At 53.1% G+C, this 12,013-nt stretch overlaps 1 protein-coding gene across 5 annotated transcripts in view; it reads right to left on the minus strand.

Annotated features, from left to right (window-relative positions):
* PRPF40B (pre-mRNA processing factor 40 homolog B) overlaps window positions 1-12,013 on the minus strand; it is a 20,893-nt gene continuing 8,880 nt past the window's right edge. For 4 of the 5 annotated variants that reach the window (XM_073213559.1, XM_073213557.1, XM_073213558.1 and 1 more), the window contains 21 exons: window positions 11,924-11,949; window positions 11,682-11,792; window positions 11,280-11,400; window positions 11,173-11,197; window positions 10,744-10,935; window positions 10,377-10,503; window positions 10,230-10,294; window positions 9,539-9,703; window positions 9,330-9,438; window positions 8,821-8,971; window positions 7,975-8,108; window positions 7,201-7,315; window positions 6,962-7,053; window positions 2,602-2,718; window positions 2,241-2,378; window positions 1,947-2,042; window positions 1,612-1,698; window positions 1,233-1,410; window positions 906-967; window positions 639-782; window positions 1-538 (listed from right to left, as the gene is read on the minus strand). In XM_073213559.1, the coding sequence (XP_073069660.1) occupies window positions 446-538; window positions 639-782; window positions 906-967; window positions 1,233-1,410; window positions 1,612-1,698; window positions 1,947-2,042; window positions 2,241-2,378; window positions 2,602-2,718; window positions 6,962-7,053; window positions 7,201-7,315; window positions 7,975-8,108; window positions 8,821-8,971; window positions 9,330-9,438; window positions 9,539-9,703; window positions 10,230-10,294; window positions 10,377-10,503; window positions 10,744-10,935; window positions 11,173-11,197; window positions 11,280-11,400; window positions 11,682-11,792; window positions 11,924-11,949 (2,348 nt within the window). In that variant the 3' untranslated portion in view covers window positions 1-445. Of the gene's footprint in view, window positions 539-638; window positions 783-864; window positions 968-1,232; window positions 1,411-1,611; window positions 1,699-1,946; window positions 2,043-2,240; window positions 2,379-2,601; window positions 2,719-6,961; window positions 7,054-7,200; window positions 7,316-7,974; window positions 8,109-8,820; window positions 8,972-9,329; window positions 9,439-9,538; window positions 9,704-10,229; window positions 10,295-10,376; window positions 10,504-10,743; window positions 10,936-11,172; window positions 11,198-11,279; window positions 11,401-11,681; window positions 11,793-11,923; window positions 11,950-12,013 lie in introns of all 5 variants that reach the window. The other variant, XM_073213556.1, reaches the window with a different exon arrangement.

Consider the following 12,013-nt stretch of genomic DNA (forward strand, 5'->3'; position numbering starts at 1 on the left):
CATGTTATAAATATTGTTATTTAAAAAACAAAAACAAAACAGAACACACATATACTGGGTCCCAGGGCTGAAAGTAGTTGTTGAGCCCCAGGTCCCGGGCAGGCAGGAGCAGGCACTGATGCTAGAGGGTAAGGACCCTGCCTGTCACCAGCCTGTCACTCTTCCCTGGAGGCCCCTTCTCACATTTTATCTACTGGCACCACCCACCCCACATGGCATACACCACCAATCTCTGGTCTAGGGCTGAGGGCAAGGACTGCACTAGTTGTCTGGGAAGTGGGGAGGCCCCTGAACACCTTGGGAGGTGCTGGCAAAGGTGTGTTGGGGTGGGGTTACTGAAGAAAAGTGGACACAGACCAGACTGAGGAAGGAGTCTGGGGCAGACAGTGAGGGTGACCTAGGAGTCATAGCCTCGTGCAGACCAGAGTCAGAGCAGCTCGTCGGGTCATTGGTGGTCGTCCAGCTGCTGCAGGAGCGTCCGCCGCCGCCTTTCCAGCTCACCCTCGCTCAGCTCACTTTCCGACGTGTCCCAGCCCGTCTGGTGGAGCAAAGGCACAGCTCACCCACAGCCTCCCCCGAGGGCCGTGGAGGCCTGGACAGAGTGCTGACCGGGCTGGGGCCCGGTGCCTGCCTCTCACCTTCTCCTTCTTGATTCCAAAAGCTGGGGAGCGGTTAGGGAGCTCTGCCCGCCGGAGCTCCCTGTCCTTGTCCTGTTCTGGTTCTTTCTCGTCACTCTCCTTGCCAGCTTTCTCCTCGGGGTCTGTCTCGCTCTCAGGACTGTTCTGTAAGAGCCCAGAGCCCGCCTCCTCAGTTCCCGTGGAAAACAGCCCAGGAGGTGCAACAGGCGGGTGGAAGAGAGCTCACAAAATAGCAGGGCCTCGGGTAGACGTTCCTTCTCTACGCACCGACTTGTGTCTTCTCTTCTTAGTTTTCTTTTTTGGTTTCTTGGCTTTCCGAAGGCCATGATCTGGAGATAGAAAAATCCCCACTAAGTCCCACAGGAGAAGGGAGGGCTCATCCTTTTCTCTGCCACAGTCCATCTGCTCATTCTTCATAGACAGGGACCTGTCTGAGGAAGTCTCAGTCAGTCCAATTTTCCTTCAGTCTGCCCGTTTCCTGCCTGGGTGGGGCCAGCAGCTGCAGCCCCCAAGTCCACTCTCCCCTCAGGGGCTGGAGGGGGTACCCAGGGCCTCCTCAGTTTGGACCAACTTCTCTAGCTCCCAACTGCTTACCTGATCCAAGGAAAAGGCGGGAGGATGGGGAGCCCCGTCCTCCAAGGGCAGCACCCCCACTTTCAACTGAATCAAGTGAGGAAGAAGGCTCAGAGCCTGACTCTGAGGGGTTCCGCCTCCTCCGTTTGGGGGGCCGGAGAGACGGTGGGGGCAGTTCCTCCTCTTCTGACTCAGAGCCCTGGGCAGACCAGCAGATACATGTCAGTGCTGAGGCGCTCTGGCCTCTGGAGCCTTTCAGCCTGGGAACTGGAGACTGAGAGGAGGATCTGGGGCCAAAGAAATCTCCCTCCAGGGCAGGTGACAAATGGGAAAAAGTAAAGTGGTTCTTTCCCCAAAACAATCCAGCCTTACCCCACATCCCTCCTACCCGCCAACTCACTGAGGGCGAGTGGGAACGCTTGCGATGGTGCTTCTTGCCCTTCCTGCTGTGTTTTCGGCCTTTGGTGTGGAGGTGCTGGCACTCAGTCTGGTAAAGGCAGAGGGTGGGGTGAGGAAAGCACCATATTAGCCCCAGGAAGGACCCTGCATCCTAAAATCTGGTTTTGCCTCCTCCTCTCAGGCCAGGGCCTTAGGCCTACCCAGGGGGCACCCTAAGACCTCTCTTTCCTTAGTTGTGCAGGGAAAGGAGAGCCCCGGGGTGGAGTGAGAGGTCACTGAGGTCTCTACTGAGCTGGCCTTGGGTGTCCAATACGGAGGACCAGAGCGCTGCCTCACCTCCAGTACCTGCAGGAACTCCCGGAAGAGCCGGATCCGCTCCGACTCCAGGGTTATCTGCTCAAAGGCTGAGTCGCACACAAAGCGCTCACGGACCTTGAACGGGAGAGCATTACTGATCAGACCAGCCCTGGCATGGCATGGACACCGCCATGAGCACAGGGCTGGGGCAGAGGAAGGAAGGGAGCCGGAGCTGGTCGTGAGCTGTGCTATGACGGGTGGGCCCCCAGAAGTGGCCAAGCACAGCTGCCCTCAGGACTGGGGTGGTGTGTGGTGCCAGGCTGCAGTCCTGACCTCTTCCCAGGCAGTGCCCAGCTCCACAGCAGGCACAGCCTGCCTCAGCATGCTTCGAAAGGCAGCTTCCCTGCGCCGCATCCTTCGTGCCTCCTCCTTCTCCCGCTCTCTCTCTCGTGCCTCTGCTTTCTCCAGCAGCTGAGGGCAGAAAGGACGCAAAATGGGGTCACCCAGGAGTGTGGGAGCCTGGACCCCACTCAGGCACACCTTACAAGGTGGGAAGTTGGGGTGTGGGCTCCTACTATCAATGAACTGGGGCTACTGTCACATGAGGCAGTGAGTGAGAAGGAATGGAACAAGACACAGGGATGCATTTAAGAATGGAGCCCTGGCTACAGCCCTGGCCTGCCTGGGCACTCACACTATTGAAGGTCAGCTTGATGTTGCCTGCGTCCAGCGCAGCAGCCCTCTTGTCAAAGCTTATGACATGGGCGAAGTCCTCAAAGGCTGTGTTCACCTCCACGCAGAAGCCCCGGTCCTGTGGGCACAGCAGTGCATGAAGTAAGGGGGCATCTTAGGCCCAAGGCCCAAAGCTGGCCTCTGGGGCAGGCAGAGAGGTCAGACTAGGATGCTCAAGAAGGCCCTGCTCCCAGAAGAGATCCACAGGACTGGGATGCACTTTGGAAAACAAGCTGTCCAAGTCCTCACCATCTAACGATTAAACTCTCCCCCTCCCCACACCTACCCTTGGATGTCATAGGGAGCTGGCGGGGGGGTTCACATGGGAAGAGGGAGCAGGATGTGTGTGTATGTGCATGTGTACAGTGCCTGCTGGTTGATGACTGAGTTTCCCACAATTAGTTATTTGTTCCATTGGCTTAAAGTTTAGGTCCCAGCTGGGCTTGCCTTGAGTCTACTGAATGCCTTGCAAAACCAGCCCCCTTGCATTCTCAGTCAACATCTGCTGGTCCCATCCTTCGCCTGTATTCACTGGTGCTTACTAAGTACCCAGTACCATGATGAGGTGCTTCACACATATTGATCCCCTTAATCATCAGTTTCTAAAGTTAAACGTAAGTCCTAGTCTCCTAATTTTATGCAGATGAAGAGACCAAGGTCTACAGAAATAAGCACTTGTCCAAGGTTTCCTGGCTATTCACGGAGAACTACCCCAGGTCTTTTTAATGCCAAAACCCATAGTTTAAGCATTATACCCACACAGACCACATAGTCCACAGGAGAAAGAGGCCAGCAGGTATCCAAGTCCCAAACGTTAAAAATACCTCACATTCTCAAAACACCACAGGCCAGGCTCTGAGCTTCACACTGAAGCCTCCCAACACCCCCGTGAAAGCAGAGGGTTAGGAAAGTTATCTCATTTGGCCACTTGATGGAAAGTGTAGCAAATGGAGTTTGAAGGCTGGCTCTCCAATCAGCTGGGGCACAGGCCCAGATGCCCTTGTGCTCCCTCTGCACAGCTCCAACTTCCTCCAGCCTTCCTGCTGAGGGCAGGGGCGCATAGTCTTCTTGCCTTTTCCAAAAGGACTTCCTCAACCCACGTTCTCCAGGCTTCTCAAACAGCATGTCATCTCTCTTTCAGGGAATTGAAAGCTTCGACCTCACCTCTTCACTGGCTCCTCCTTTCGAGTGCATACCTTACTTAACCTGGGACATACTTTTCCACCTGCTCTCACCTTTCTCAAACTGACAACCTCTGCTTCTTTAGCTTTATTTCAAAATCTTTAAATTTCAGCACAAAGGAAAATAAACATTTATTATTGGGCCTACTATCAGACACTTTACAAGTATTTAATTCTCACAACCTTGCACAAATTATCCCCACTTTACAGAAGAGGAAATCGAGGCTCAGACACTATATAATTTGCAGAGATCTCAACCAATAAACAGCCAAGAGTTACCCAACTCTAAAGCTGGTGCTACTGTACCCACTGAACCCTCTCCACAGACACTGCTCTCCCACAGACTGTCGCTGCTCAGGTTCCTAATGGCCAACCCCAAGAGCCCCTTCTCTGTCCTCACTCATCCTTGGCACCTCTGCCGTTCAACCTTCCACACTCCGCTCTCCAGGGTCGTCATCTGTCTCTCTGAGCTCTTTTACCCTCTTGTATGTGCTTGTTCCCCTGAGAACAGTACTTAGTCTTTTCAATCTACACGGTCCCAGACCCTCTCTCCTAATTTTTGGAGAAACTGGTTTGGGCTGGGTAAACTGGGTATTTCTTAGACACTTCAAATCAGCAGATCCCAAGAGAATTCATTTCCCGTGAGCCCCATCCCCATGGATCTCCCAGACCTGGAGCTTCGATCTTCCCGCTGTTCCAAGTCCAGGGCTCTGCATTACCCTATGGGGTAAGAGGTGCCACCAGTCCAGCTGGCTGGTGGGTGGCCACAGGGACTCTTGGGCTTGCCCGTCCTCCACAGGTAGGGACCCAAAGAGGGAGAAGAAGGGAAACTGAAGCAGCTGCTTTCTCAGGTGGTGTGGGGACGGACTCAGCAAAGACTCACGCAGGCCTGTCTGGAGGACCAGCCACTCTGTGGCTAAAGTTAAGCATTCAATAAAATTTAGATATTTTTTATATTTGGGATATAGAGATTTCTACTTTATATGATTATCCTATTTAAAATATGGTATTTGATACATTAATAAAAAAATAAAATATGGTATTTGCTGTATTCCTCTCTATCCCAGGATGCTCTTAAGAGTAATTCCCTAAATGGAATTCCTATTTTTCCAGGCCTGTTCTGTTCTTCCTGCTTGATCCTTACCAACAGTGTCATCATCCACCCCTGCCAACTTCCAAGTCATTCCTTCCTTTCCCTCTATTTCACAGAGTCATGTCAATTCTACTTCTGAACAACTATCCTGATTTTGAACTTTCTTTTTTTAACAGCAGAAAACATTTTTTCAATCAAAATCTTACATAGAACCTCAATGTATAAAAGAGAAGCTGCTGTACTTCAAAATACAAAAACAAGCATTAAAATCCCCCCACTCAACTTCCCCTTGCATATCCAAGGCACCTCTGAGGAAATCTAGGGGTCTCTGCAACACAGCTGGAGCCCCAGCCTTATCTGCCATCCCAGCCGGGCCTGCCTTGAGCTCCTTTCCCACCTAGATTCCTGCAAGAGCCTCCCTGCTCACCTCCTACACCTCTAACCAGTCCTGAGAGCCCAGTGCTGCTCAGGCTTTTCTACCAAATGGCCCCAAGAGCAGGGAGAGAGGCTTGGCATGAGACAGAAGAGGAGGAAGGCTCAAAATCTGTTTGAATTACTTGCCATTATCACTTTCAGTATCCTGAGGTGTCAGGTACTGGCCTCCCCAACCCACCTCCCCAAGGATACAAGTGCTCATCAGCCTTGGAGGTGCTACCCTTCACTATCACCATGGTTCTTCCAAGATGTCATCTCGTCAGTTTATTCCCTGGCTCCCCATTACTTACAAGATAAAAACCCAAAGTACTTATTTCATTCAAGGCATTTCACATGTGGGACTCTACTTCCAAACTGGGGCATGTGGGTCCAGAGAAACAGGAAACCACAGGACAATATGCTATTGTCTTACCTAATGGTAAATAATTTAAAAATACTAAGTTTATATTAAGCAGAGAAGTAATATGGTATTAAAATGCAACACCTGCATGAATTTGTGAGGCAAAACACAGGGCTTCAAAGAAATGTGTGTGCAGTGGGACATTTCTAGCTTTATTTTCAGACCCTGCTCACCCCAGGTCCCAAATACTTCCCTCAGTAATTAGATGTACGTGATGGAAAACTCCCCATTTTTCAGACGAGGAAACTAAGGCTTAGAAAGGTTAAGAAATCTGCCCAAAGTCACACAACGAGAAAGTGCTTAGGCTGGACTTGTACCACCAGGCGTCTGCCTCCACAGTGCTGCTCCTAACCACCATGCGCACTGCCTCGTCAGCACATTAGAAGGTTCTTCGCTTCCACAAAGAAACAGGCTCTTTGGTTCTCTTCTGAAATGCAAGGCTGTCACTTTTCACCTTTGTTTTTGTATTTTCTGAAATACAATCACTTTTTCACCTTTGATAGAAATGGATGAGAACCATTTCTCCAGTGTAAGAAAAGCGATGCACACGTGTGACAGTAGGTAAATGGCAGCTGAACTCACTGCCACATCAGGGCAGTGACCAGAGTGGTGAAGATAAGGCCGATATGCCCCTTCTAAAACACAGTGGCATCTCAGCTTGAGTCTACTGAATGCCTTGCAAAACCAGCCCAGCGCTGATAGGTAATCCAAATTTTCAAGAGAAGCTGAAAATCCAGATTTTTATGTGCAATCTCCTGATTTTAAAATGTTAGCAATGAATACCAAATTTTTCTAAACCACCCTATAGGCCAGAAGGAATGTATCTGAGGGCTACCAGTTTATAACTTAGCTATGCTTCCTGCTCCTCAAACCTACCATGACCTTCCATTCCACCTTTGCCCCTGTGGTACCCTATGCCCAGGACCTCTACCTACCTCCACCCAGGTGCAGTTCAAATGCCAATTCTTCTGGTTCTCATCTCTGTAATAACACTTGCCCCTCTATATAATAAATGTCATGACTATTTTCCTATTAGGACATGACTTCCTATGGGCTAAAATCATATTTATTTCTGTGTCCCCAGTGCACAGTAAAGGATCACAGCAGGTATTTGCTAAATTCAGCTGAAATCCTCCTACAAAACAGGACTTAGCAGGGAGTCCTGTCCAGAGAGCATGGCCTGCATCTGCCCACAGCCCCTGGCCTCCCTCACCTTAAGGATGTCCTTAATGATCTTCTTCTCATCATGGAATCGTGCCTTCAACTCCTCCACATAGAACTTGAACAAGTCCAGAGGGGTGGAGCCTGCGGGGGAGGGAGGGAGGGGGGCCTGGCGGCGGCAGCTTCCCAAGGCCTCGGGGTGGGATCGAGGACAGGAGCAGGGAGTGGGGGTGTAGAGAGGATGGCAGGGCAGGAAGCCAGGCCAGAGGAGGGGTAGCCTGGCTGCCTTACCCGGCTGGCCCAGCATGTTGGCAAAGCGGACATCAGTGCTGACTGCTGGGTACAGCTCCATCCAGGTGGACATAGAATGCAGCTGCCCTGTCTCGTGCAGCTCGTCCAGGAAGGTCTGAGCAGGGAGAAGCCAGTTATAGGGTGAGAGAGACAGGGAGGGACGCAGAACCAAAGACTGGGGAGGAAGAGGGGGATGGCAGGGAGAGGCAGGGACCATCTTGATTGAGCAAATGCAGGCAAGGGAGGCAGAGATGGGGAGATACGGATGGGGAAGCAGAGAGCAATGCAACAGGAGAGAACATAAATACCGACTGGGACAGACTGAAACCTTAGTGCGAGCTGGGCCAGGAGAGAGAGACAGAAGCTTGCCTGCAGCACTATCTTCCCATGACTTGGTTTCAACTTCCTGACGTGTTACAGCTAAGTTACACCCACCATTACCACTGTCACCATCGCCACCTCCAAGCTGGGGAATAACTAGCTATGCCTGTCTGGCTCCCCACCAAAAGGAAGTAACCTTGGCCTAGCTGCCAAGCCGTGCCTTTAGGGTGCTCTCTGCTGGCAGTTTCTAGGTGGTGCATACATCAGTCTCCCTAGAGGAGCGTGGCCCAGAGCTGAGGAACACAAAACTGCAGGCACAGAGAAGCCCCATGTTGCTGGGACAGGACTGGGCACAGACAAAAAACAGTGGGCCTGGCCAAGAGGCGCAGCCTGGGTGGACAGAAGATGGTCTGAGGCTGAACTGAGCTCCGGTCCAGAGGGTGGTGAATATACCTGAAAGGCCTCCCGGTTCTTGCGTTGTTGGCGCCGCTCCCGAAGCCGGGCCCGCTCCCGCTCCTCTTCCTCCTCTCTCTCCAAAGCCCGGATATGCTCCTCAAAGCAGATCAATGCATCTTCCTTGTCCATGTCTAAGTACAGGGAGGAGGTCAGCAGGCACCACACTGCCGGGACACCCTTTGAGACCCTAGCACCCCCAGAGCTTTGAGGATGCCACCCCTACAGGTGCCAGGGATGACCAAGGTGGGACAAGGAGGGCAGGGGGCTCTGGGGGGGGGAGGCTACTGGAGTGGTGGTTTTTGAGGAGGCCCCATTAACTGTATATGGAAAAACTAGCAAGTGCTCAGCTCTTGTGAATTCAGTTACTAGAAGTCATCATATGAAACCAGTTATCTCTAAATCAGAGGTTTTGTTCTATGGAACTGGCTATCAATCATGCTTTGAGGAAATGTCACAAGGTGAATTTCTGATATCACCAGTGATTACAGGTCAACAACAGTTTACTATAACATGTGTGACCAGTCAAGGCCCACTATGCCATGACAATTTAATATTCACATGAGCTATAAAAATAATCTCTAGGTCTCCTGATTCCTGTCCCAGAGCTCTTCCTCAAAGGACATACAATGTCCATGTCAACCCTGAAGGCAGGGAGGGGGTGTCCTTAAGCACTGTGGGATCTCCAGAGTCCAAAGAGATACAAGGAGTAAGAGAGTGTGGGCAGTCCTGGATGTCCAGAAGGGCATCCAGGCAGGTGTAAGGGAGCCACATAAGGCAGGTTCTGGGAGCTCAGGTCAGGGAGGAAAGGGGAAAGGACAGGCGAGAGTGGAGCCTCGGGCTTACTCTGCAGCTGATGGTCCTGTGCAAAGCTGGGATTATCCATGAGGTACTGCTGGGCCTGGGACCATGTGGTTTGGAAGTTGACGCTACTCATCCCATCCAGGATGCTCTTCAGGGCTTGGATATTGCGACGCCGGAGCTGCTTGGCCTGTTCCTATGGAGCCACAGGGTCAGGGTAAGGCAGGGCAGGCTGGACCTACACAAATGGGCCTGGGCAGAAATTTGAGGCAAGGCTAGCAGCTAGGGAACCTTAGAAAGCTCAAAGCTTTCATGTTCTCAGAAAGGGGAAGGAGGACAGTTTATAGTCCAAGCCCTCAGACTCCCTCCTGCCTTTCCATGCCCAGGTTGTAGGCAGACCAGAAGTGGGGGTGTACAAGTGCCACACCAGCTTCCATGTAAGGAGCTGGGACCCTGGGGCAGCACAGAAGTGAACCAGGGTCCCTAAGTGAGCAGAGACATGGAGAGTCTAAGACAAAACTAGAGCTGACTGATCCAACCCAGTGACTTGTTACCTTCTCCTTCTTGGCCAGAAAGAAGAGGACATCATCATAAACTTCTTTTCGATCCCTCTCAGGGACCACAGCCCAGACCTCCAACTCCCCAAAGGTCTGTTCTGCCCGCCTGCAGAGCATATGGGCTGTGGGTAGGTGGGCAGAGAACACAGACCCTGGGCCCAGTGTTCTCAGGGTTCCCAGGCCCCACCCCAGCCCATCCCCCTGACCGGTAGCGGGTGGTGGAGGTCATGCGTTCATGCTGCTCCAGGAAATGCTGCAAGGTCTGCTTGGCCTCCTTGGCCTTTAGCCGGGCCTCTTCCTTCTCCTCCTTCTCCCGCTGCGCCTTGTAGGCATTGAATGCCTGCTTTTTCTCACTCAGTTTGGGTAAGGCACTGGGTTGTAGAGGGTGGGAGTGGTGTGGGGACAGAATCAGCCCAAACCACCCTACTCAGCCTGCTAGGCAGCGTCACATCACACAGAACTAGTGAGGGGTCCATGCACGGGCACAGCAGGCTGTAGGGGCTCAGGGGCACAGGGAGGCAAGACAGGTCTCTGGGGTGTAGCGAGGGGTGAGAGGCAGTACGGGTCTCCAAGACACTGCTAATACTGGGCCCTTCTGCTTGGGGTGCTGAAGTCACAGTCCGGCCTCTGCCCTATCCAGCCCCCCTTTCCCAAATTAATTCAATTCAAATCAATTCAATTCAACAAGCATTTATTGAATGTCTTATGTCAGAAACCTCCCCCACCTCCCAGAGGCCCTCCAGCTTCTCTTCCCCCTTGCATCTTCACCCATGTATCACTCTCTAGACTCTGGACCCTGCGGGGCTGAGTGCTGAGCTGGGGTTTCTCAGGGAGTGCCTGGCCCAGATCTCTTATAAATGAGGTCTAGAGGGCCTGGCTCCCTCTGCCCAGGCCTACCTGTAACGGGGGTCGGTGACCACCATCTTCATGGCCTGTTCCCACGAGGCGTTGGAGGGGACAGCCTAGAATGGAGCAGGTGGGGGTCACGGGGCCTGCCCACCTCCAGCCCCCTCCAGGCCTACCCTGGGAGCACCACCCCAGCACCTTGTCCCTCAGTAGCTCCTTGAAGGCCTGTTTTGCCTTCTCTCGGTTACTCCAGCTGAGGCCAGACCTCTCTGGTTCTGGCTTTGATTCCTCTTCCTCCTGCTGTGGTGGCTGATGCTGTCCAGAACTGGGGGGGGGCACAGGGGCTCAGCCACAGCAGCCCCCGGTCGTAGAAGCCTTCAGTGACTGTGATCAGTGGCACCACCCCCTCCTGGCTTCCCAGAGAAGCCCTTTTCTTCCTTTCAGAGATCATGCCCAGATCTTCATACCCCTCCCGAAAGGTCTGACAGAGGTCAAGGGGGGACAGGCTGAGAGCCTGAGGCCAGCATCTGGAATGCCTCGGGGCGGGGGTGTGTGCAGCCCTCACCTGCTGGGACCCTCCTCCAGCTGCTGCAGGAACCCCTGCTCCACAGGCTGGACAGCCTCTGACATATTGCAATCTTCACTCCCACCTGGTTCAGGTTCTAGGATGCTAGTGGGCACAGAGGTGGGGCCCGGTGGCACAGGTGGGGGGTCAGGCTGTGGCTGAGGAGGCTGTGGCGGCTGCTGCTGCTGTTTCCTGAGGGTGAGCGGAAGGGCAGTGCCCACGAGCAGAGCAGGGATAAAGATGGTCAGGTGCTGGCTGCTCTCTCTATCCCTGGAAGGACTGGGGCCAGAGCAGACCCTCCACAAGGAGACTGAGAGCTGGCTCTTCCTCCCACAGAGCAGGGATTATGGGGAGAGAATCCATTCATTCCCACCCCTCAGGTGGCCCCAAATATGGATGGATAGATGGGCAAGTGGGCAAGTCACTCACCCTGCAGCCTCTTGTTTGACTAGAGCTGCAACAGGAAAAGAGAACATGGTCACAGAGTCATAAGGGCCACTCCCCAGAGCGCAGGCCCGGACCCAGGCCCTCCTCACCCTCCAGGTCATCCAGGTCCTTGGGCCGAGTCCAGCGGGATTCCTTGCTCCGGTTGTTGTAATAGTAAGATTTGCCTGTGTCAGACTTGTACTCTTTCCAGGGACACTGGGACAGCAGCAGCTGCAAGAAGATGGTCAGAGGACATGAGTGGGCTGTGCACACCCTCCAGGCAGATGGAGGAGAGCTCAGGGGGCCCAGCGAGTGGGGGACAGTTTTTAGCTACCACCTGATCTGGCTCCACATGGGGAAGGTGGCCTTCTTAAGGTCCTAGGGGGTGCGGGGGGCAGTCAGGGATCTTGGGATCAGAGGAACCACATGTACAGTTAGAGATGTAGGGGAAGCCAAGGATTTGGAAGGGTCAAGGCAGCTGAAAGGAAGGGCCAGAAAGCCCCGCTCAGGACCTCTGCCTTGGACTTGAGCACGCTGGGCTTCTCCCACACGGACTGCTTGTCGTCAGCATTGTAGTAGTAGATGCGCCCATCAGGGGCCACATGCTCACTCCATAGAGCCCTCTGGGGGAGGGGGGCACAGAATGGTTGTCAAGGCCCCTTTCCCAAAGCTTCTTCTCCTCACCCCAAAGATTTACATCAGCACTCCCATTTCAGCCTTTCTACCCCGAGACCCCTGAGCTGAAAGAACTCACCGGAGGACCTGTCCCAGCCACAACAGCTAGAAAAGAAGCCAAAGGAAACATATTAAGTCCTTGTTCCAGCTCCCATCTTATCCCCACCTG

The sequence above is a fragment of the Manis javanica genome, chromosome 10 (assembly GCF_040802235.1).
Source record: "Manis javanica isolate MJ-LG chromosome 10, MJ_LKY, whole genome shotgun sequence".
NCBI lineage: Eukaryota > Metazoa > Chordata > Mammalia > Pholidota > Manidae > Manis > Manis javanica.